Consider the following 27618-nt stretch of genomic DNA (forward strand, 5'->3'; position numbering starts at 1 on the left):
TTATACCCCCTGAAGGTACCCTTAGGTTTTTCAAAAATTTTATAAAAATTTTTTTTAGTACAAAATCATGATTTAGGCAGATGATAAGCTAGGGGTCTTTTTTTTTGGAGACATGACCTTGTTTTGAAACACCCTAATATATATGTATATGCATGCATACATACATGTATTGATATATATATATATATAAATATATATATATATATATATATATATATATATATATATATATATATATACATATTTATTGATAAATGTTATATATTGCTGGAAATACAACTTGTCTGTTTAAGAGTGATCAATATCTTTTTGAAAAAAATAGTCATACATCAGCCATATTATTCAAATATCAGATATTTGAATATGGCTGATGATTGCCGAATGGCATGAAACTTCAAGTTCTATTATAAAGTTGTATTTTCTCATTTAAAATATATATATATATATATATATATATATATATATATATATATGTATATATATATATATATATATATATATATATACATGTGTATATATATATACATGTGTATATATATATACATGTGTATATATATATACATGTGTATATATATATACATGTGTATATATATATACATGTGTATATATATATATACATGTGTATATATATTTATATATATATATACACATGTCAACCCTCGAAATTAGGGTCGGCAATGCTGACCTAAAAGTGTCTGAGGTATATATATATATGTTTTACACATTTTAGATATGATCTTCCATTTGATCGCCATGATTGGATAGTAGATCGTAATGGAAAACAAGTTCGATACATTATTGATTATTATGATATAGGAGATGAAAATGGGTACAAAACTGGTGACTTTGTGGAACTAGATGTTCGTCCTGCATTCGACTCTTTTAGTGCTATTGTTGATCGTTCTAGGGCTGCAAGTCTGAGGTGGGCAGCAGAGGCTATGGCCTGGTGGAATCAAAGACAAAAATCTCCTGAAGTAAAATAAATTTTTTAACCTCTAAATTTAGAACATTAGTAAAAATGGCAGTCCTTACATTTGGTTCAATGTTCTGAAATGTACATGAAACAATGAAACATTAAAAAATTCTGTTACATTTTTTTGCTGATTGTGCAGAGTTATTATTTCATGTTCAAGTTGATATGAGTTTATACTATTAAGATAAATTATTTTTTATGAGAACTATAAAATACAAACATCTAATTATAGTTGATTTGTTTATTTGATGACTACACACTTTTTTCAAAAAATCTTTATAAAAAATAAAATACTCAAATATCAAAAAAAAGAAAAAAAGAAAAAAGAAGTATGGCCAGACTCAAATAATTTTTTCTTCAAAAAATTGGGAAACACATATAAGTAAAATCAAAAATATAACTTATATTTTTCTTAATGAGGAAAGCTTGTTTTCTTTTTTATATATTTTGTTTAAGGTTGTATGTTTAGATGTTTGGGATGTTTAGAACAAAAAGTACATATAACTACAAAAGCATGAAAATTACAAATAATTGATAATAAACAATTTGAATAGTGTTTTAAGATTTTATTATATCATTTAGAAATTAAATTACATCATTTGTTATTAAGCATGAAACGAGTTAACGTAGAAAAAGATTGTAAGTTTAAATATGGCAATTATAACAGGTATTATGGTTATCGAAATGAAAACACTGATGTTGATAAAAGAATTTTTTTACTCCAAAAAGATTGGTTTGAAGGAAAATCATGCTTGGATATTGGTTGCAATGTAGGACATTTTACTTTATATATTGCAAAGTTTTTTGAGCCAAAACAAATTAAAGGTGTTGATATTGATTTTAACTTAATTAAAGCTGCTCGTGCAAACATACTTCATTATATTGACAACAAAAACTCTCAGAGTCCAAAGGTTAAAAAAAGTAATGAATCAAATGAATCTAATCAAAAAGACGATAAAGCTAAGCAAATAGTAAATGAATCTTTAGTTGTTAATGGTGAACAATTTAATGGCTGCTTAGAAAAAAAAGATGAACAATCATTAAAATTACATGAAGATATTACAAAGTGCAAGCATGACGAAAATAGTTCATCCAACTGCATTCACAATGGCAATGGAAATGTGCAAGCAGAACTCCTAAAAAGAGAACAGAAATTTCCATACAATGTCACTTTCATTACTGTAGGTATTAATATATATATGTATGTATATATTTATATATATATATATTTTGTATTACATTAATGTTTTTAAGTAAAAAAAATATTATCTTCAATGTATTCATGAGAAATAGCAAAAAAAACAACAATAAAGTAATACAAAATATTTTTAAAAAAATGTTTATGTATTTATTTGTTTGTAACCAAGTATACTTATTGATAAATTTGGATATATAAGTAAGAGTATTAAAAATAATATTTAAAAAAAATATGCTCACAATTTATTCAACAAGAGAATTTTCTGAAATAAACACATTGAAATAAATATTACATTTTTCATATTTAAATGTTTCTTTTTTCGCATTTAACTTAAAAATATTCTTAACAATCCGTAAATCTCCTTTTACAAATAATAGAAAATGGTGTTATCAGTCCTAATACAAAGTGAAGGCATACTATTAGTATTAAAAATGTTGGTTTATTTTATTCTTTTTTTAACTCATGAAAGTTTTAAACCTCCAAGGATGGGCTAAAAATCCCATGTCAGGCAACCACGCTTTTTATTATTGAATTCCATTGACTAAGTTTAAATGAAAAGTTGGTATAAAATTTTGTTAACTTCCAACATTTGATTGCTTTATTTGAAATGAGTCACAAATTATCCAAACTTGGGCTTTTAAACAGAGAAATTGTTTATGATTTTATTGAAGGACTCCTGAAAGAAATTGATGGATGCTGATATATGGATGAATTTATAACTTATTATTACAATGCTTGCATAACAAGAGTAGAACAAAGATTGTTCTGTATAAATGTAGCAGCTGCAAATTTGCTGCTTATAAAACAAAAAGCCATATTAACTCCAGCGGGTTGCAAGTTAACTAGAAGTTTTGCTGTTTTTTATATTTGTTGTATAATATGTATATTTTGCTTTATTAATGTAGCTAGATATTGCTTTATTAATACAGCTGTAACAAGATTTGTATCTTGCATCTTTCTATAGGAAAGGAGTCCCTAGGGAAAATTGCTTTTTGAGGTTTAATCATAAATTTTTCAAAATATTTTATTAGGAAAACTTTGTACCATCGTCTGAAAATCTTTTAAAATACACAAAAGAAGAGTATGACATTATTATTTGTTTGAGCGTTACAAAATGGGTGCAACTAAATTCAGGAGATGAAGGTTTGAAACTTATGTTCCGTAAAATATTTAAACTACTTAATCCTGGCGGCAAATTTCTTTTGGAGCCCCAGCCATACAAATCATATAAACGAAGGAAAAATCTTTCGGTAAAGAATTTTTTTTGCTATACATACATACATATATATATATATATATATATATATATATATATATATATATATATATATATATATATATATATATATATATATATACAACCCTCGGAATTAGGGTCAGCATTCGGCAATGCCAACCTAACTGCTGACCTGAAAGTGTTTGAGGTTGGCAAAAAATTGCCGACCTTGTTTCTATATTTTATGGTAAGACCTTTGTATCAAATAATTTTTGCTGACCTGATGCCGACCTCTAAAAGATTGGGGTCGGCAAATTATTGCCGACCTCATTTTTCCAAATTCCGAGGGTTGTATATATATATATATATATATATATATATATATATATATATATATATATATATATATATATATATATATATATATATATATATTCAGGCCCCTCACATGTTCTTAAATTCCTAATTTAATAAGTTTGTCTTTAAAAAAAATCTGAAATAAATTGTTATAATTTGTCCTGAATATCTTGAGGTTTTAAATCATATATTTTAATGGGGTAAGTACATTCATTAGAAATGCAGGAAAGTAAGCAATCCTGGCCTGTTTGACTTAAGTGTGGTTAGGTAGTTTTTATCAAATGTGCTACATGTAAGCATAGGCAAATTAAGTGATTGCATTTTGCAATATCTGAAAATATTTCTGGTCTTTTCAAAATTTTCAGTTTTATATTTTCAAATTCTCAGTTTTAACATTCTCATTAAAAGCTGTTAACGCTGTTTTAATGAAAGGTTAAATTTATTATATTTAAGACAATAAATTTATAACTGCAAATATAGTAAGAGTCAAAACTTACATAACTTAATTTATTGTTAGTTTAAATACATGTTTATTCAAGGAAATAAATAACAAATTCTGAGATTGATAAACGATTGATAGATAATTATGAGATTGCTGATAAATGGAACTCGACACTAGACAATTAAAAGAAGTAAATGGATTTTTGTCTTGGTAATTGGTCACAAAAGTATAATTGTATTTTGGTTATATATATAGACGCTTTCATATGCCATGCTACAGCTGATCATATAGTATCTGTTGTTCATAAGTTTTTGGATGTATGGGATCTTCATCCTAAATATTTATTACAATGTTCCATGGATGGATGCTAATAAATTGTTTTTACAGACTTTTATCTCACTCATACAGCCTTCATAAAAGAAGTTGAGTTAATTCCATTTGATGTTAAGTTATTTGTAAATGATATTTATTCTTGGTTTAAACACTCAGCAACTGGAAGAGAAGACTATAAAGAGTTATACTTGAAGAATTCATGGAATCTGTAAATAATTTCTTTCTTCCCCCAGTAAGTATACTTGAATACTTCAGCACTAAAGCAGCATTAAAGATATATTTTCTGGAAAAATTTTCTGTATCCAATAAGTCTTCTTTGAATGTCTTGAGATACAAAAGATTAAAAGTGATGTTAGTGAGTAAATGAGTACCAAGGTATCTGTATTATTTGGTGTCATGTTTGTGTACCAGGGTATCTGTATTATTTGGTGTCTGTAGCCAAGAGTCTAGAAGAGTTTCTAAATAGTTTTCAGAAAGCAGAACACATGTGTTGTACACAAAAATAAATGAGTTGTTACAGTCACTTTGAGGCAAAGTTCTGAAACAAGAAATTATCTCTGACAAAGTAGGTGAAGAATTAGTTGCATTGACTGTAAAGATTCTAATAACTGGCTCAAACTTACATCTGTTGATATTGGTTTAGCAGCTTGTAGATAACAAGCAGCTTAGACTCAGATGAAAGTAACCAGTCAAAATGTGCAATGAGAAACTCTTTAATTGCTATTGCCATATATCTGCTTTCTATCTATTTTATTCACCAGTAAAAATTTGTATCTTGAAAAACTTATAGTGTATTCATCCGTCATTTAGAACATTAAAGCAGGAAAAGTTGTACATGCAAAGGATGTGTATGGGTTTTGTGAAGGTATCGAGCACTAAATGGTTACCAAAAAATGGATTTTGTATGCTTCGGAAACAGATCCAAAATTAATTTTGTGGTCAGCATCTGAGAATATTTTACTGTTTCATAATAACGAGTTTCCAGTTTAACAAAATCTGCCTTATGCATTTCAAATAATATCCTGAAATTCAAAGATACTGTGTGGGAGGCCTAATATATATATATATATATATACACATATACATATATACATATATATATATATATATATATATATATATATATATATATATATATATATATATATATATATATATATATATATATATATATATATATATATATATATATATATATATATATATATATATATATATATATATATATATATATATATATATATATATATATATATATATACACACACATATACATATATACATATATACATACACATATACATATATACATATATATACATATAATACATATATATACATATATATATATATAATACATATATATACATATATATATATATATATATATATATATATATATATATATATATATATATATATATATATATATATATATACACACACACACACACACACACATATATATATATATATACACACACATATATATATATATACACATATACATATATACATATATACATACACATATACATATATACATATATATACATATAATACATATATATACATATATATATATATATATATATATATATACACACACACACACATATATATATATATACATACATATATATATATATATATATACATACATGTATATATATACATACATATATATATATATATTATGTATAATATACACATATATATATTTATATATATATGCGTGTGTGTATATATATGTATATATAATTATATAGATATGTTATTGAATGATTTTGTTGTAGCTTTTGATAATTTATGAATTATGATCTTTAAATGAATTTTTTAGACTGAAATTCGTAATAATTACGATAATATTAAACTTAAACCGGAGGATTATATTAATTTCTTGATTTCTGAAGTTGGCTTTACATCATATACACAACTTGACACACTCAAGCATGACAAACAAGGTTTTTCTTTTATAAGTTACTGTTTTATATATTTAATAATTTTATAATTTTATAATAATGTATTACGTGTTTTATATATTATTTAAGGCTTTGAAAGACCAGTGTATCTCCTAACTAAAGCTTCGACAGCATTGTAAAAGAACTATCGTATGAAAGATATATAATACAAAGAATATTTTTTTCATATATATGTGCATAAATATTTAGTAACTTTCCAAAGGCTGATTTGCAGCATACAACAATTTTATCATAAAAAAGAAATACACTACGTAGTATCATTTATTAAGCATACATATCTTATTTGCTTAGACTGTGTCCATGATAACTATTTTTTCAAATTATTTAGTGAGCCAGTCTTGCTTGAGCAAATCTTTGCTGTAATAACAAAGCGAGCTTTGGTTGTGTTAAATTAATTTTAGGATTTAAACTTTATATTATGCCATATTTTTGAGTGCAACAGTTTTGAAAGTAATAATTTTAAATTAAAAAAAAAAAAAATACCATAACTAAACTGAACTGACATAGGTAGCCTGTTTATAATTAATTGTGTTACCATAAATGTTTTTGTAAACTTTGTGAGAAGCACACATTAAACGTTACAATTATTGTTGAATTCCACTGACGTTAAACATCAATTGAAAAACTGGTAGTTATATGGGTTTATTTACTTTAAATGTTTTGCTTATTATACTGTTTCCTTTTTTTAACTTTAAAATTTATTTTTCTTTTGCAATTATTTCAAGGTACTTTTTTTTTTCTTAATAAATTTTTGCCTTAAGTTTTTTTGAAATCAAATTGACGACGTTTTGCATGTTTTGATTTCTCGTTTTAACGATTTTTTTGTTAAAATAATGTTTTTATTTCGTGCTTTGACGACACTTTAATTCCTTGATTCGACGATTTTTTGTTTTGATAACGTCTTTATTTCGTGTTTTGACAACGTCTTTAGTTCTTATTTTGACAATGTTTTTGTTTAGTTATTAAAAAATGAATGTTGACGATAAATTGGTTGAACATATAGTGGAAGATCAAAGTTCAAATGATAGAAAAAAACTTTTAGCTGAAGCTCGTAAAAGATTCCTTCATCTTCTCTTAGCTAGTCAAGGAAAAAATATTTCTTTTTCTCTTTATGAGAACACAAAAGTTTCTGGAATATTTGAAGGAGTTGATATTGGCTTTGAAAATATAGCCGTCAGTAAACTTAAAACTCCTATCGCTGTTTATGAATCGGCTCTTATTCAAGTTACTGATATAATATCGTTTCAAATCGATTTTTAAACTCTATAATAATATTGATGAAAAATTACATAATATATTTAACATATAATTACTTAATAATGATCTTAAATTGCTTAAGAATTCATACTTATTTATAACTTTACGATAATACTATTACCAAATTTTTGATAAAAATTAAAAGATTATTTTACGGATTTTTTTATTATTATCGAGTTTAAGTAATTATTATATTGAATACAATTTTATTATTTAAACCCGCTTCTACTCTTTTTCTACATTTAAAGTACTTGAAAAAAAAATCTAATTTGTGTCTAGGATGTTCAAAATTTGCCATTAACGATTTTATCTATTTATAAGATCTCATACGTAATTATACGATCGATTTATACGATTCTTACACGATATAATTATACGATCTTAAAACGATGCTATTTATTTATAAGATCTTATAAATCTTTACATTGTTGTTTCTAATTTTATTTCACAAAAAGTTTATAATTATTTAAATTCGTTCCTTAAGGTATATTGGCTAAAGGCTAAATTGTTTTTTTTTAATTAGTTCCTCCTTTAATGTTCTTTTTTCTTGCCACTAAATGAAAATAAATATTAGGTAATTAATGTTTTTAATTTTTATTTTTTTTTTATTTTTGAAAAAAAAACATAAACAACGTCCAGCACCCACCCTCTTTATAAAGTCAAATAAAATTTGATTTATTTTTTCTCTAAATTTGCATATTCATACAACTTCTTACATACATCATGCATCATCCTTCATACATCACTAAACGTGATGTATAAAGACCGTTCCTTTGAAATGTGTCCAGTTGTTTTATAAAAACAATGCTTATAGTAAAGTAAATTTATTCGTTTTTTAACCGATACAAAAACAGACAAAAAATTTTGGATTATTTTCTGTTGCCTTCGGAGCTTAAATATTAGAGGTCAATTAACTAGGAATAAATACTCACAAAGGTTTTATTAATCAAAAATACTCCGAAAAGTTTAAGATTTTGTTTTTAACTTAGATTTCATTAAGCATTAAAGAAAATGTTAATAGATGGACGTTTGACGCATTGTTTTGATCAAAGGCGCCGCCTTACTGTTATTACTTTAATTACTGAAATTCTACGTGGGTTAGGAATTCTTAGCGTCTTTTTTTGAAATAATTTTATAAAATAAAGCGACATTTAACCGACATTTTTGGTTTGCTAACTTTTTTCAGTAAATGTTTTATTGCTCGTAAAATACTAACTTTTGCAAAATATAAATGCATCTTATGTAATTGAGAATGTCACATGTATTTAAAAATATTTTAAATAATATGCAAGCTTTGTTTAATAATAAGTTATTTGTAAAAAAAACTTTGACGTCAAAAATAGTTTTAGTAAAAATACAATATGATATACTAATATGAATATTATTAAGTAAAAAGAATTTTCTACGTGTTGTCGGTCATATCATAGATCATTTATTGATCGAACTAAAGATTGTTGCAACAATTACTCCATACACTTCTCCCTACACTTTTAATTTACTAATTTCTTAAAGATTTAAACTTCTAATTTTTGACAGAAATCAAACCGTTTTTGTCTCACAACTTTGCTTTGATATTTTTTGGTATTTGGATTTTTTTTTTTCAAGTAGAGTTCTAGAATAATCATATGATTTAAAAACTTTTTTTTTATAGGAGTTATACAAGGGTAATTGAATAAATAGAATAACTAAACAAAATAGTAAAATATATTAATCAAAATACTTTGAATAAAGTTTTTTTTATTTAATTTGGATAGATGAGACAGTTGTCATTTTGATGTACAGTGGCGGCACAAAGTAAGGACAAATACAGCAGAAATTAAATCACTGCAACTTTTGTCCAAATAATTACCAGATGAAAGCGTCATAGCTACATTTATTGATTTTAAGCATAGGAAACAAGACAGTAGAGGTAAGTGATGTGCCTTCATTGTGATATTAATGTCATCATTATTAATTGGTAGAAAATATGTGTTCATTGTATTACCAATCACATATTGAGTCAGTATATACCATTTAAGGTCATCTAAAGCCCGATATGGTTACTGAGAACCAGCAGTCAAGGGTAACTATTGAGTTTTAAGGTATTCTCCGCCAAGTTTTTTTACTTTAGCCAATTTTTTTGTGTTTTATTAGCATCTGCTTCCATTTTGACAGCTTCAATATCAGTATTAATATTATTTTGTCTGTTTTAGTTCAATTTAATGATCTAATATCAGTATTTTTTGTTGTAGAAAAAATGGTAAAATATCGTCGCTTGTCCCAGGAAGAGCGCCTCCGTGCTGTTTTCATGGCAGAAAATGGTGAAAATTATAGTAAAATTGCAACAATACTTGGTTCTTCTGCAAGCGGCATCAGGAAAATTGTTAAGAAATATCAGAATTTAGGTTCAACAGCAGACAAGGCACGTTCCGGAAGGCCAAAGAAGACGACGGCCTCCAGAACTGTGCGGAAGAGAATACAAAAAGCCGGATTAAGAGGGTGGGTGGTAGTAGTGTTATGATTTGGGGGTGCATGTCTGGACACGGGGTAGGGCAGTTGTATCGGTGCATTGGGTCCATGAACCAAGGCCAATACATTGGGGTGCTTCAGGACTCAATGCTACCATCTGCTGATACTCTGTTTGGACAAGGAAATCGGTTTATCTTCCAGCATGACAATGCGCCATGTCATAAAGCAAAGAAGGTAACCAATTTCCTTCGTCAAAATGGAGTGGACGTGCTCGACTGGCCTGCTCAGAGTCCAGACATGAATCCCATCGAGAATTTATGGAGTGTCATGTCTAAGAGCATTGAGGGAAAGAAACCATCCAGTTTGGATGACCTGTGGGTATTGTTACAAGGCGCGTAGAACAATATCCCACAGACAACAATCGATGGTCTTTTTGCCTCAATGCCTAGCCGTATGAGGTGTGTGATTAAAGCTCGTGGATACCATACCAAATATTAATAAAACAATGTTTATTTTACATATGTGTTCACTCTGTATGTAGTGTTCAATAATTTAGATAAGAAAACATACATCTCTTAAAATCTCTTTCGTTAGAACCTCTTAAATGTAAAAAATGCTAGATTCTGTTGGATTTGTCCTTACTTTGTGCCGCCACTGTATAATCATATAAAAGTATTTTCTCGTGAAGTAAATGTTTCCTATTGGTTGGCCATAGTTATATATAACAATTGCAAGGGCGCTTTTAAACATTGAGTTAAACGTCCATCTATTAAAACGTCCTTGGTTGGATGAATTTACAGATGAAAATTTATTTTCACCGTTAAATGAATTCGCATATATATATATATATATATATATATATATATATATATATATATATATATATATATATATATATATATATATATATATATATATATATATATATATGTATATATATATATATATATATATATATATATATATATATATATACATATATATATATATATATATATATATATATATATATATATATATATATATATATATATATATATATATATATATATATATGCGAATTCATTTAACAGCGTTTGCTATCCTAGGCGGCGTGACGGCCCTGGGCTTAATCAGCAAAGAAGATAGACCAGCTCTTTTGTAAAATCGACTTTATTGCGGTAACAGATTTTCTTACTTCTAAAACATCATTGAGGAAGTGCGTCATTTTGTTTTTAACAATGATTTTAGATACATAAATATGAAAAAATAACAACAAAATTCTACGTAAGTGTATATATATGCATATGAAATACTTTAATGTTGCTCCTGCAAAGGAGAGTTATCTCGTTTGCAGTTTAAGCCGTCGATATATATATATATATATATATATATATATATATATATATATATATATATATATATATATATATATGTATATATATATATATATATATATATATATATATATATATATATATATATATATATATATATATATATATATATATATATATATATATATATATATATATATATATAGCAAGTATTATAGGCACTTGTAAAATTAGAAGCAAATGCTTGACGTTTTTTGAGTTATAGCCTTTTTATTCAAGCGTTTTTGTGAGAAAATGGTCAGAGTAAAAGCTTTCCGCGCTAAAAAAAGAAAATGCTCGAACTTTTTATTCACGTAAAGTTGAGTAATTACTTTAAAAACGCTTAGTAAAAGCAATTGCTCTGTTCACACGGCATTATTGGATGTGAATTTTGGTATTTTGTTGATAAATTTATTATGATTTTACCATCATATCGGAACTATTTCGAGTTGGTTTCATAAATTTTATCTTATATTGAGAAACGTGCGTTTTTCACGTAATGAATTAGATTTTCATTTAACACATTTGGTGAAAGAGAAAAATGATCTCGAATTATATCCAGTTCAACCGCAACCATGTCATCAATCATTGCATCATACCCACTGATCTCAAAATATAACTGGATAGCTGGTTCTATTGTTTTTTCCGAAAAAAGTTGAAGCTAAAATTGGCCTCCCAAGATGGCGGCGATTTTAGTTCCTAGCGGTGAAACCGATATACATTTTAAATGGCTATATCAAATTACAAAAAAAAAAAATTAAATAAGCTTATAAATTTGTTAAAAATAAAAGAAAACAAATGAATTATATAAATATTTGAGAAAAAAAGAAATTATTTTTTTGTATAATTGAATTTATTATTAAATGGCATTTACAAATTTAGTTAAGTCTTATGTATAAGTATTGGGAACTAAAAACTATAAGTCTTATAGTTTTTAGTTCCCAATGCTGTATGCTAGAAGGTTAATAACATAACAGTATGATAAACGGCAATCATTTCTACCCTCTATATTCTCTACTACTATATTCTCTATTGCCATTTTGTGCAAATTCTACATGAATTGTTAACTGAGTGCTGTGAGTATACAAAAACTTAGGGGTTCCTTCTAGAATTATATTATACTTGAATTCTATTATTGCATAAACTATTTGAATAAAAATTATTAAGTGTCACTTATACTGGTAAAAAAAAACCAGGTCTGAATTATAGTTATTTATAACAACTTTTAAAACAAATAAAAAGTAAATAATAGTTTCTTATAGTTTGAAGGATAATCACTCAATACAATTGAAGAAACAAATGTATATAAAAATACATTTGTTTGAAAAAAATTTATTTATATCTTTATATAGAAATGTTCAAAACGTTTCCTCCTCTTTGAAATATCTCCTTAACTTTAATTAAATATCCTGCTTACCTGCTGTTAAGTATTATGGTTATATATTACAGCTTGCTGACTTTTTTATATTAATGAACTGTAAATAGCTGTTAAATAATTTTATAAATATGTTGTTGAGTTTATTCACATAATAGATTGATTATATGACATTAAATTCAAGAAAATGATTTGCTAAAGAATATTATTAGTCTTAAAGAGATAACTGCTACACAAATAATCTTGTATAATCGAAAAACTGATTTCATTGGATATTTGGCAGCAATTAAATCTGCTCAAGGTATTTCTTGACTGGGTTGAAAAAGAGGGTTCACCATTAAATTATTTATTATCATATAAGCTCACTCAAAACCATCTAGAGTTCTTTTTTGGTGCTGTGAGATCTGCAGAAATGTTTAACAGCAATATCAATTGCCAACAATTCACATATAAATAACTTTTTATGCAAAGTACCGTTTAATTTTCAAATGAAAACTGCAGCATCAGAGATAAAACTCATATATATGTTTTAGACGATTCTTTTGGTTATTTTAGTACTAAAATATCTTTTACTGAAATTGAATTAATAAGGAAATTTGATTTGTTGGAGAGAGAACTAACAGTTAGTGATCACAATAATGCAGATATTCCAAACTGCAACAATCTATTTGAATACAAAAAAACTATGATCCCATATATTGCTGGATACGTAGATAAAATGACTTCAAAAAAAAATATCCTTATTAAATGTCAGAATGCACTAGTACTCCCTTTTCATTTAAAACAAAATAGCTTTTTAAAATTCAAAGACATAAATAAATAAATATATATATATATATATATATATATATATATATATATATATATATATATATATATATATATATATATATATATAATAATAATAAAAATAATAATATAAGACACAAATAACTATATAAAAAAATTCTAGAAGGAACCCCTGAGTTGTGTGTACTCACAGAGCTCAGCTAATAGTTCATGCAGCATTTGTAAATTTGTGATATCTATTTGAAAAACTAATTTCATAATAGTTTATTTTAAAAAGATATTTAGCTGCCTACCATGCAGTTATGTTATTAACCTTCTAGCACACAGCATTGGGTAGTTAAGAACTAAAAGGTGCATAAATTGTATTATAAACAATATTAAACAAATAATTTATAGTAAAACTAAAATTAAAAGAAAGTAGTTAAATGAAAAATAAACAAAATATGAATAAAATTATTTCAGTTTTTCAAACTTAAAATAATTATTCGAAAGTTGTTTGGAAATTGTTAACTTGTATAACTACTAGTTCCTTATTTGTTCTTTACTAATGTTAAATAAACTAATTCTTAATTAAAAAAAACTAAAAATTTTTATCTTATTTAATAACATTTATTTATCTTTAAAAAAGCAAGATATTATTATAATATCTTGCTTTTTTAATAATAATAATTATACAAACTTATTGTTAAGAATATATTTTGTTAAACAATAGAGAAATTTACGTAAATATGTAATATTGCCCTTTTTTTTAAATTATTGTTATGTAAAACCAAAAATTATATTTGAGACATGTACATTTCGTAATATTTATATATGTAAATGACATATAAGTTCGTAACAAAAATTTCCTCATTTGTAATCAACCGAAACCGTCGCCATCTTGGGAGGCCAAAACTGGCTTCAAAAAATTTGCCGCATACGCTATCCAGTTATATTTTGAGATCACTGATCATACCGCGTACCGTTTTTCGATGGTTAGCAGCAGTGGTGTACGACTCGCAAGTTTTCTTGTAATTTAGCGAACGGGGATTCTGGGATGTCTAGTACAGCCAGATTTATAAACAATAATATTTACGTTAAGACGTTTTGACAGATTTGTAAAGAATAATGCTTTTGTAAAGATGGTTTTAACTTATTTTAAACAATAATGCTTCAATAAAATATAGCAGCAATATTTGTTTACTTAAAAATGAAATGGTTTATTTAAAAAACGGTGAAATATATATGTATAAAAATACCTTTTTATGGCATTTTTAATGTTTGTATTTTTGTTATATTTTGAATTATAAAAACAACCTTTAATGTTATTTTTATTGTTCAAAATATCAAAAAAATACAAACATTAAAAATACCATGAAGCGCTATTTCTATTCTTATATATTCTAAATGTTTTCAAAATGTTACATTGTTATACTGTTTACAAACAATGTTACATTGTTTAACAAAGTAAACCTATTACTAATTGGTTTACTAAAAATATTAGTTATATGAACATGTTTTTTTTTAAACATATGTACGTTTCAATTCTTAACTACCCTCTGCAGTATGCTAGAAGGTTTATAATATAACTGTATGGTAGACAGCAATCAGGGTTTTATTTAAACAAAAAAACATTTTTTTGACAACACTAAGGTGAGGTTATATTCAAGTTTTGTAAATGTTCTAATATTTAGAGATTTTATTTAGTAGCCCAAAATTATGCAACTGCTGTATGAATTGTTTATTGAGCTCTGTTAGTATAAAACAACTCAAACGTTCCTTCTAGTGTTAATATGCTTTCATTATTGTTTTTTATGTTTTTATAAATATATTTGTTATTTTTATTTTCCTCATCTTAAATATGAAATAAAAATTGTTAAGCATATCGAAAACTTGTAATTTCAATTTAGCACATCTCAAAAAAATGAATAAATATTTTTCAACAAAATATAAAATTTTACTATTTATGAACAATACAAACAATTTTTATAGCATGAGCTAAGTCACAATTGTGAAAATTAACATAATAATAAATTCTTATATCAACAAAGTAGTGTATCAAATTTTGATTGAAGATTATAAAGGAATGTATAATTGCAGTTTTCTTTAAAAACTGTAATGATTCCTGCTTTATTTTTGCTTACAACTGTTTTATTAATGTTTACTTCTAAAATAAAAAATTATGCATACATATTTATATAATATAATGTCTTTACATATGTTTATATGTGCGTATGTGTATATATATATATATATATATATATATATATATATATATATATATATATATATATATACATGTATATATATATGAATTATATATATATATATGAATATATATGAATGAATATGTATATGAATATATATGAATTATATATATATATATATATATATATATATATATATATATATATATATATATATATATATATATATATATATATATAAATGAATTATATATAAATGAATATATATGAATTGAATATATATGAAATGAATTATATATATATGAATATATATAAATGAATATAAATGAAATGAATATATATGAATATATATATATATATATATATATATATATATATATATATATATATATATATATATATATATATATATATATATATGTAAATTATGTTAGTGTATTTTACTAATAGAGTGCTCAATGTTCTTAAAGAACAGAGCAATAATTCCTCCGAACTCTTCCTGATGATCCAGCAATGGTGAAACTTCAAGTAGAAGATAAAAGTTAGATAAGTGTTTTTTACTAATTTATATATATATATATATATATGAATTATATATATAAATATATATATATATATATATATATATATATATATATATATATATATATATATATATATATATATCACTCACACAAAAAAAGTATTGTTTACAATACAGTAAAAATTATTATTATTGTGATTATATGTTTGGAGTAAAATAGCAAGATAGTTGTAAGAGGTATTATTGAGTAAAGGCAAATATATAGATAGTAATAATTTTTTAATAATATATTATATATATATTATACTGCTGGTTTAAGTGAGTAGTGTGACATCATACTGAAAATGCCTGCTGCCGGGGCTTCAGTACATACATCAACTGACAAATAGCCTGACTCTCAGAGGAGTGTGGATACGTCGACTGAGGGTTTGGCATATTTAATTAATGTAACAAAAATATGATAATAATTTGATAATATATATATATATATATATATATATATATATATATATATATATATATATATATATATATATATATATAATAAGCCTGCTGATAGCAAAACATGCTGTTGAAGATAAAAGTTAGATAAGTATTTTTACTAATATATGTATATATATATATATATATATATATATATATATATATATATATATATATATATATGTATATATATATATATAAATTAGTAAAAACACTTATTTAAATTTCTTCAACAAGTTATTTTGCTATCAGTAGGCTCATCAGGAAGATGGCCTTGTCCTTTAAGAACATTGAGCACTTTATTTGTAAAATACACTAACATAATTTATTTACTTATATATATATATGTATGTATGTATATATATATATATATATGTATGTATGTATATATATATATATATATATATATATATATATATATATATATATATATATATATATATATATATATGTATGTATATATATATATATATATATATATATATATATATATGTATATATATATATATATATATATATATATATATATATATATATATATATATATATATATATACTTTAAATTGTTTAATTGTTAAACAATTTAAAGTAAATGGAAAGAAAAATACATTAAAATTGATTGAATCATGCTATAACAAAGTAAAAATTGTAATTTTTTAAAAAGATTTTGTTGTTTATGTTTACAATCTGGCTGTACTACACATCCCAGAAGCCTTTGCGTTAGGAATTACAAGAATTTAATGCGAATTTTGCCGAGTCGGACCCCACTGGTTAGCAGACTTTAACATCCCTCAGAATTAGGTCGTATTTTTCGGTTACCGGATTATTTTTTATTCTATATATTGTCGCAAAACATTAGAGGACCATACGTCCCTAAGTCCTAGAGATGTTAGAATTTTTATTTATTTAATTTAAGTTACAAGTACTAATAACATTTTTTTTAATAAAGCGAGTACCATCACTTTCTCCATTTTTATTTTATATTGAATTTAATATTTTTAACTCTATTTTAAACTGACTCATAGTCAATCCATTAACTCAATTTAACTATTAGAAGTTTATATTTAATATAAAAATTTAACATTTAAAATTTAAAATATAAATTTATTTAGTATAATATTAAATAAATTTATTAAATAATAAATAAAATTATTGGGGTATTTATTGGAGAAAACCTTTTTTTTGGTAGATATCTACACAAACAGTTGAAAAATCTAGATTGAAATATAATATATTCAATCTAGATTTTTCATTTTTTTTTTTGTAATTATCTACCAAAAAAAATGGTTTTCTCTAATAAATCCCACAATAATTTTTATAGTAATATAGACTATATTATAGTGTAATAGTTTTTATATTAACATATTTAAGGTATAGCATAGCTCCACTTTTATAAGTGGTACCCATGTTGCTTCTGGGTTTAAATAATAATAGAAGTCCAGAAGCAATAAGGACCTTATCCTTCCAGTTTATTCAGTAAAGGTTTTTTCGATTTAATATCATTGTAACTGATGTGAAGATCTTCAATAAATGTATTTCAATCAAAGCATTGTATTTCAATGAAATGTATTGGTCAATCCAAGTCACAACTAAAGAGGTTTTATGTAATACAGTTGCAATGTGTACAAATTATTTGTCACAAACCTAGGATCACCCTTTTTGCTTCCCTTTTAAAAATAAAACTCAACACCTTACATAAGAGAAAAAATGTTTATGCAATAAAAGTTGTCAAATCTGCGTTATCTGGAATATACCATCCATCTATAGCATGTTTACAAAAAAAAAAGATTTAAAGCTTATAGTTAAAAAGCAATAAACTGTCAAGGAAGCTTAAAACTCCAAAATTTCCAGTTGCGCATAAGGTAATTTTTAATTTTTCCAATGACATGTGTTATTTTTGAACAAATGCAAAAAGTTTCTACACTTTTAGAGTTCAAGTGAAAAAAGTGTTCAAGCATTAATAAATGTATGCACTTTTATTAACTCATAGTTCTGCTATAATTTAAAATAATAATCTTTAATACAGCTGTATTTATTTTCAAGTTTTTAATTATTTCATTATATATTCATTGTTTTTGTGTTTCTCTTTGATAAATTCAATTTATGAAATAAATGTTAACTTTGTTTAACAATTAACTTTCTTATTTTAATATTTGTAATATATTTATTTCTTTTTTATTTTAATATTTGTGCTTTTTTTTAGTCTGATTGCAAAGAATATTTTTATTTTATCTGATGTTGTTTATTGATGTATCATAATTTATGATTGGTGTATCTTAGTTTATGATTTTTTTTGTTTTGGTGACTTTTATTATAATTATCATGACAGTTTATCTTTTCATTTTGATTTAAATAATCTCTAAATATTTTATTGAAACATTAAAAAGCATAAAAAGCAGGCAACATTTTTGTTTAATTCATTATTATTGGCATTTTAGTTTTAAGTATAAAGTTGGAAAAATCTTGCAAAATTTATTTTTTGGTTAGGTAATATTTGTGAACAACTGTTAATTTTTTTAAAAAAAAAGGAAAAAGAAAACTGAAGAAAAAACTGCAGAAGTGGTTTTGGACACTCATCTTATGAATGCATACATTCTGCGTGAATTGACTTTAATCCATTATAATTTGACTAATCTTGAATAATGACAATTTAAGATTATAGGCACGTGCGAGTTGTGATCCTGTTGATTGGAATGTGTTATCATCATCATAACTGCAGCAAAGAATTTTTTTCACCTCTTTGCTGCGATTATGATAATGTGTACACTCCGGTTGTGTGAGTATAACCATGTGTTTGATTGCCAAGAGGAACACCTTTTGGCAAAAGATTACAATATGAATGAGATAAAACATTTATAAATGAAGCTTGAAGGAGGGATATTTATGTTTATGTTTCTCAGGTCTTAAAAAATTTCTGGCACTTAAACTGCAGCAAAATATCAACAGGACTGGAAGTCATGGCAAACAAGCTTTAACCTGGAAAAACTGCTCAAAAATGTTAATTTCAGATCTACTCTGATTAGATCTAAGTTTAATTCAGATCTACTCTAAACATTTTTGTATAAATAGGAGTCGGTCTAACTGTCTGCTCATACTCGGAATTTGATTTAACAACAATAACAAAAATTTTGATTGTAAGGCAAAAACAATAAGTAACAAAAAAAATTATACTTCCAAAATATTCAAAATATATATAGATGTTAACAATTTTTTTTACTTATTATAACAGTTACTTGTTTAATCTTTGCTTCCAACTAGAGTTGGAAGTTACTGGAAGAGCCAAGATGAAGTTTATGAAGAAAGATAACGACTCACAGATGATTTGATTGACAGATGGCAAATTATATGAACCAAGAAAAACAAGATGGAGAGAGAGAGAATTCCAAAGAACATATGCTCAAGAAAAAAAACTAGGCAAATAAGAATTTTTAGAGCACTTAGGAATAGTCGCAGTTAAAGGATAAGGCTAAATTGAATGATGAGTAATAAAAGAATAAATTTAAGTAGATTGCAGAAGAGACGCTTTTAGAGCTGCACCTATTATAGTATATTTAGAAAAGTGAAAGAGAAGCAACATTACAACAGTGTGATAATGGTTGGAGGCTGGCTGCAACCTTTACTTGTTTACTTATAATATATGTTATTAATATGCAGATATTTATATGATTCTATAAAGCTCTTACTTATTATAAGATTGTTTGTTCATCATAAGTTGAACTTTCTTACTTATTATAAGGTTGTTTACTCATTATAAGTTGAACTTTCTTATTATAAGACTGTTTGTTCAGTATAAGTTGAATTTTCTTACTTATTATATGATTGTTTACTCATTATAAGTTGAATTTTCTTCCTTAATTTATATGTGTGAACTCATCTAATAACTATAGTTTTTGAACATAATTATAGGTTTGAATAAATAAATGTTAAGTGATCATTTTATTATATTTATAGTGTCAACTTTTTCCTGGATCAACGATGCGACAAAAGAAATTGAATCGAAAGTGGCTCCATGTTTTAACAAGGCAAGAGATCGCTATGATGGTCAAATGTGGTGAGGTATGTAAATGATTGATGTTTCAATCGATGAGAAAAATAACAATAGTTAGAAGGGGAGTGAAGAGGATGGTGAAAAAGATCCTCAACAAAAAATCGGCAGATTTTTTTAAATAAATTTAAATATCATGTTTTAAATAAATATTTATATGAATACTTTAAATATAAATTTCAATAAATAATAACATTTAAATGATGTTTATTAAATTATTTAAATGATGTTTTTAAAATGTTATTAATAAAAAATTTTTCAAAAAGAGCCACGCTATCATCTTTTGATTAGTAGCGTGTGGTGTTTTTTTGTTGTCGCAATAGGACCATCCCTTAATGAACCCTTGTATTTGGTGCAGACATTGTTATCAGGTTCCCTAAAGTATTTTTAAGGCGGATGGTGGTGCCGAATATAACTTTTTTTCTTTTTCTTTTTTTTTTTAATTTTGATTTACTCCCAATAAGGCTGCAAGCAACCACTACTAAGTTGAGATTTACTTTGCTGTTTGATGGACTACGCGTGATGTTGGTATGACTTATCTGGGTTTATATGTTTCAGTGAAATAACATTTTTTAAATGAGCCATGGGTCTAAACTTTAGTTAGGGGCATATGGATTCTTTTTTAGCTTGATACAATGTTTATCACGTAAATAAACTATAATCACGTAAATATATCTCTTTCGCCAAGATGTTTTATTTGGTTAAAGAAAACTTATTTTATTGCATAGTATAGGTTTAAGTTTATGCATGAAAATGTTTGCAACACAATAACTTCATTAAATGGTTTTCATGCACTTTTGAGATTCCCAAAAATAATGGAAATGCACCAAAGAAAATCCGTATTTTGAAGTAACTTCTTATCTTTTTTTTTAATCTGAGCCTCCATATGCTTACAAGTGTTATGCTTATGCAAAAAAAAAACATGAATTTTTAAATTTTCTACAAAAAATATTCTTTTTATTGCAAACCTTTATATTACGTTGTATTTCCTGTAGATACCAGATTTAGAAGTGTATGTGCATTTTTTTTTGAACTAAAGTAAGCTATCCACGTCCACTAATTTGTATAGTAAAGTTTTTATTGAAAGCCAGAGGAGTTTTTAGTAATTTCTCAGACAAAAACGAAATTACATATAATGTATATATACATTTTTTTGTCTTACAAATTGCTCAAAACACCTCTGATTTGCTTTATACAACACAAATCAACGGGTGATGCGGAAGTTATCGGACAAAATAAAAACGTCAATAACTTATTTATAAATAAAAAAACAAACTACTATTATACTTTTTTAAATAAAGCATTTATCTTTTAACAAAAATATATTATTTTTTATATGAAAAAACACCACCATTTGCAATTGATCTTAATTTTGCTCTGACGCCTTTCATATGCGACTGTAAAAAGTTTAAATCAATTTCTTGTAGTTTTAGTTTAATACGATCAATCAAAACTTGCTCTGCTGAAGCTTGCCAATCTCCCTCGTAAACCTTCTGTGCCAAATGTCCCCAAAAATTTCAATTGATCGTGCTTGAGGCACATTTGGGGGATTGGATTCTTTATCAACGTAATAGACATATTGGTCCATCCAATTTAGAGAATCTTTAGAATAATGAGAACTTGCTAAATCTGGCCAAAATAAATAGTTAAAGTCTCCATGATACTTGTGAATAAATGGAAGAATTCGTTTTTCTAAACATACATTAATATAGATTGATGAATTTATCACAACAGCCTTGGAAGTGCGAAACAATGGCTCGGACATACCACGGTCAGATATGGCTATCCACATTAATAATTTTTTTGGAAATTTCTCTTTTCCTATAAAACGAACACTTTCTGGGCATGTCTTTTTGTTGTTTGCATAGTATCCAAAATTTCCAGGCATGTTGTCCCCTGCAAAACAAAAGTGTTTTTTGTCATCGTTGACTAGAAGCGATTTTGTGTTATAGAGTTGGTTAACTAGTTTCCTGCTTCTTTTCTTTGCCTTTATTTGTTGTTCTATAGTGTGTTTTGGAGTCTTTTCACGTTTTCTATATTTAATATTCATTTTTTTTAACTGACGACCAATTGTCGATTGATTTACACCAAATTTAATACCTATTTTTCTCTGACTGACCCCTTTTCGATTGTTGACAAGTCTCGTTAATTCGGCTTTCTTTTCTGTAGTCCAGGATGTCGGACGACCAGGGTGCTTTCTATCAGAAAACGATTGAACAATTTCAAGTCTTTTTAGGTTATCATATATTGTACTTCGAGCAAGTCCTTCCTTTTCAAAATGATTTACGATTTTTTTTTTTATATATTAGGTTTATTTACAAAAAAGATTTTTAGTCGCTTTCGAAAAGATTCTCGTTCAGCTGCATTTAACCTCATTTTAAATAGTTGTGTTTCAAATAATAAAGTTTAGATTTTATAGAACGTTTATGCCTACGCATAAAACCACAAAAACTAATTATTATGCTCAAATAATGAAATTAGGATTTGTCCGATAACTTCCGCATCGCCCGTTAGTGGACGCGGATAACCTACTTTAGTTCCAAAAATATTTACATGCACTTCTAAATCTGGTATTTACAGAAGATTAAACGTAATATAAAGGTTTGCGATGAGAAGAATATTTATTTTAGGAAATACATGTTTTTTTTTGTAATGTGAGTTAAATCAATATACCAGCATATTGATAATATCAATATGCTAGTATATTGATTTGATTCACATTAATAAGCTACAAGCATTGCATCTGGTCTCACCGCAATATAGATAGATTAAGTTAATTTGAAGTTTTAAATTCCATGTTCGGTTTTGTCTTTCTTTTTTTTTTAATTTTCATTTATATTTATTTTGGTTTTTTGCCCCCCTAAGGCACCATTCACAGAGCACTGCGAAAAAGCATTTAGCAAGAAGTTCACGCGAACCATGGTCTTTAAAAGATATTTCTAAACAGTACTTTAAATCACAAAAAATAAATTGTTTTATAATAAAATTATAGAGTATTTAAAATGTCAGTCATTTTTATGTAAGAAAGAGAGAAAAGGTCATCAATAGAGACATTTTTAAATTGAAAAAAAAAAGTAGTTATTGGCAGGTCCGGACGGCATCAAAGCCTATATTGGATTAAAAGGAGAAGGGTTGAATTTTAGCCCTACGTATTTAGATTTTTACAGAAACATAATGAAATTACTTAAAATCACATTCAAGTGAGCTATTATTTCTTTGTCTAAAAAGTTACTTTTCCCTGCATTTTTAAGGTAAGAAACTTTATAAAATATTTTTCTTTTTACTCTGAAAGCTTGATTAATATTCTATTAACTGATTGGTGTACAATAGATAAAACTGGTTTGTGATAAAAGTTAAAAGTTATCGTATTTTTGCTAAAAGATTATTTTTTTTAATGGCAACATTGAACAGCTGCGGGGAAGCGTAAAGTGGTTTAACCTTTTTTTTTTTAAAGAAAATGAAAATGTGGTCCGTTTGCAACAATCTTGCCCTAATTTTTCATATCAGATTTTTACAAAAATGGAATTCATGCCGTTTTTTGATTATTTTCAATAACTGTGAAACGGAGATCTCCGTTAAATAAACGGAGTATTATTTCGACGGATTGTATCCATTAGGGTAAAGTGTTCTGATTCCGGCCACATCTTTACAATTTCGTTTCTAAAAAAAAATGCCACATTTTTGCAATTTTTTTTCCTAAAAATATGTTAACAAATGGGTCTTCAAGACAATCATACACTGTTAGAAAGATACACCTTTCAGCACTCGGGTCTTAATTTTTTTTTATAATAAAAACTGCGTAGACAAACAAAGATAAAAAAGGCAAAAGAATTCGACTAAATTACAGCAAATTTGACAAAATATCAGCCTGGCTTTGAATTTTTTTCGATTCTATTTCAAATCAAATAATGCAAATGCTCATATTATAAACAATAACAAAGTTAATTCTTAAATATATTAATTAATTCAAAATATTAAATAATTCTAAATATTGTAAAGCGAAAAATGTTTTTAAACTTTTTGTTTTAAATATTCAGCTTTTACCATGCAAGTAACATAAACAATTTATATTAAATGATGTAACCTTATCAACATAAATATCTTACTTGCCACAGGTATTACATTTCAAGAAAATAAATTTAAAATGGAACTTGGTAATTGACTTGAATTTGGTCGCTTTACCCTACACGATTGAAACATACCGTAAGTTTAGCGGATACAAAGTTGAAGTCACAGGATCCTTCGTAGCATTGAAATAAAAAACTATTTCGGTTATCCTGACCTAATTGCCATGATGTTTAACAATTGCCCGTAATTTTTTTGTAACAAAATAAACATAATCAAAACATTTTGTAGTGTTTGTTTTAAAAGGAACAAATTATTTACAGCGATTGGTATTAGAATTAGTCGGGTCTTGAACGGGGTCAAAAGAAATAAATCTTTAGATTGAGTCAAGAGAAATAAACCTTTAGTAAAATAAAAAATAACACTTTGTAACAAAAATCGTAAATCTTCATGTATAGCACGTTAACTAAGTGATACACTAAATATAAACTAAACTTTTAGTTGTATTTAACGAGTGTTAATCTCTGCTCAACGACTCCGTAGTCAATTTATCGTACTGTAAGGCATGAACATCTTGCATAAACTGCCAAAATATGATTGTTGACAGATTGATAACCAATATATTCTACTTTATTATTGGGACTGAAACGGGTTTTAATGTCCTCCATACAGTCTAAACATTTAAGTAATTTCTCTTTAAATTTTAATAAATATAAATTTGAATCATGTTGAACAATGTGTCAATAAATATGACGCTGAATTTTATGAAACATGAACAAACAATTATTATATAATACACAGAAATCTATAGAAACAAAAAAAAAATTTCTACACGCGTCAACTCCGTGAACTTATCAAAAGTATTCCGATAATTAGTAGCAAAAGGAGTAATCCATTGTTCTATTCTCTCATTTCTTAATTTAATCCATATCTGTTACGAAGTTACTGTAAACTGTAATACTGGAGATACTCCGTTAACATTTTTAACAGATTTTTTAAAGTGTATTAGCATTGGAAAAAGAATCAAGCGTAAGGAAATAAAATAATTGTGACATTGCCTTGAAAATATAGTGCAATGACTTTACTGCTTTGTCATTATAAAATATAAATTAGGAAAAATCTAAACAGGTAACAATATCACTGACAATATTACAAATATACAATAAAAAAATATAACCTTATGAAACACTTATCTTATCACAACATTCTTTTTGACTTCTTAAGACTATCAATCTATTTGCTGTGTGCAAAGGTAGACAAGCATCTAAAGAAAATATATTATTTAAAATACATGTAAGCATCATATAATGATGAATTAAATGTATCTCATTATAAATAATTACTAATAAAAAAAATTTAACTTAATTTCTTTAATCTTACTATCCTTAGGCTCTCTTATATATTAACAGACGTTCAGCTGCTATAATGTTTTTATAGCTGTTTTTTGAAGTAGCATCGTTTATCATTTGTTTATTTTTCTCCCCCAACTCTGGAAAATGGTCTCTGATTTCTTTGCTGAAATATAAGACTTTAATATGGTAATGGTAAGAATTTAATTTGGTCTAAATATAATAAAAAACGCTAATAATAACTAATCAGTACATTAAATTTTGTGTAGAACTTGACTTAATTCTAGTGAAGGTCATTCAAGAAGCGTAATTATAAACTTATTTACCAAGTCATTAGTTATTTGCCAATCTTCTGTAGCAATCTTGACATTTCCAAAGTTCATTTTTGTTATCAAAACAACTCTGCTTAATTTTTTCGCAATCTCAATGAAACTAATTTTATATTGATTTTAGCAGGACACATGAACTTTTAATTATCTTGTAAAATAACGTAGTTCTTTTGAAAACAGTGATCATCCATCTATAATCAAACAGTTATACAGTACATTTAAGGTGGATTATGCAACTTATTTTTCAAAATTTATTTTGATTTTAAAAGTTATTAAAGAAAAGAATGATACCAAAGATTTAAAAGTAATGTATTACATTAGTTTTTCTTTTCTTTAGTTGATAACTTTTTTTTTAATGAAATATTTCTGTCGAACCAATAATGACAAACAGTATTCCTCTCTTCATTCCAATAGCGCACATGTAAGCCCATTTGACCTTTCTTTACAACTTTATTGTAACATACATCAAAAAGACATACAAAGTTATCCAGAAGGGTAAGATCTTTTATCAGAATTTTTTTTAAATAAGGGGCAAGACCATGAATTACAAAATAGCCAGATTTTGTTTTCCACATAAAAAGTCGCTGGTAATATTGCTATCTGGAAACATCAAAGCAAATTGTTTAGGCTTAATCTCACTTAAAATTATTTAAAGAAAGTGAAAGTTAAATACAAAAAGCCAAAAAAAAACCCATTAAAAAAATTACTCTAATACTCAGGGGCTGATATATGATATATATATATATACATATATATATATATATATATATATATATATATATATATATATATATATATATATATATATATATATATATATATATATATATATATATATATATATATATATATATATATATATATATATATAAAGCAAAAGTATAGGATTTTATCTCATCAAAGAAGTAACTAT

The 27618-nt window shown here is 25.7% G+C and overlaps 2 protein-coding genes and 2 long non-coding RNA genes across 4 annotated transcripts in view; 3 read left to right on the plus strand and 1 right to left on the minus strand.

Moving 5' to 3' along the window:
- Window positions 1-1204, plus strand: part of LOC100208954 (holocytochrome c-type synthase) — a 32654-nt gene extending 31450 nt beyond the window's left edge. Inside the window, exon 5 of the mRNA XM_065801789.1 lies at window positions 731-1204. Within this exon, the coding sequence (XP_065657861.1) occupies window positions 731-983 (253 nt within the window). The 3' untranslated portion in view covers window positions 984-1204. The remainder of the gene's footprint in view (window positions 1-730) is intronic.
- A 279-nt stretch (window positions 1205-1483) lies between these two features.
- LOC100215353 (7SK snRNA methylphosphate capping enzyme) lies at window positions 1484-7976 on the plus strand. Its single transcript, XM_065801788.1, has 4 exons — window positions 1484-2154; window positions 3203-3421; window positions 6360-6483; window positions 6571-7976. The coding sequence occupies exons 1-4, from the start codon at window positions 1585-1587 to the stop codon at window positions 6618-6620; spliced, it is 963 nt and encodes a 320-aa protein (XP_065657860.1). The 5' UTR covers window positions 1484-1584; the 3' UTR covers window positions 6621-7976.
- A 1069-nt stretch (window positions 7977-9045) lies between these two features.
- On the plus strand, window positions 9046-10827 carry LOC136082174 (uncharacterized). The gene is made up of 3 exons (XR_010639467.1): window positions 9046-9667; window positions 9777-9839; window positions 9990-10827. It is a non-coding gene; the product is annotated as an uncharacterized LOC136082174 (long non-coding RNA).
- Window positions 10828-26402: 15575 nt separating this feature from the next.
- On the minus strand, window positions 26403-27307 carry LOC136082454 (uncharacterized). Its single transcript, XR_010639700.1, has 3 exons — window positions 27022-27307; window positions 26703-26896; window positions 26403-26542 (listed from the first exon to the last, which is right to left on the minus strand). It is a non-coding gene; the product is annotated as an uncharacterized LOC136082454 (long non-coding RNA).
- Window positions 27308-27618: the final 311 nt, after the last annotated feature.

The sequence above is a fragment of the Hydra vulgaris genome, chromosome 07 (genome assembly GCF_038396675.1).
Source record: "Hydra vulgaris chromosome 07, alternate assembly HydraT2T_AEP".
NCBI lineage: Eukaryota > Metazoa > Cnidaria > Hydrozoa > Anthoathecata > Hydridae > Hydra > Hydra vulgaris.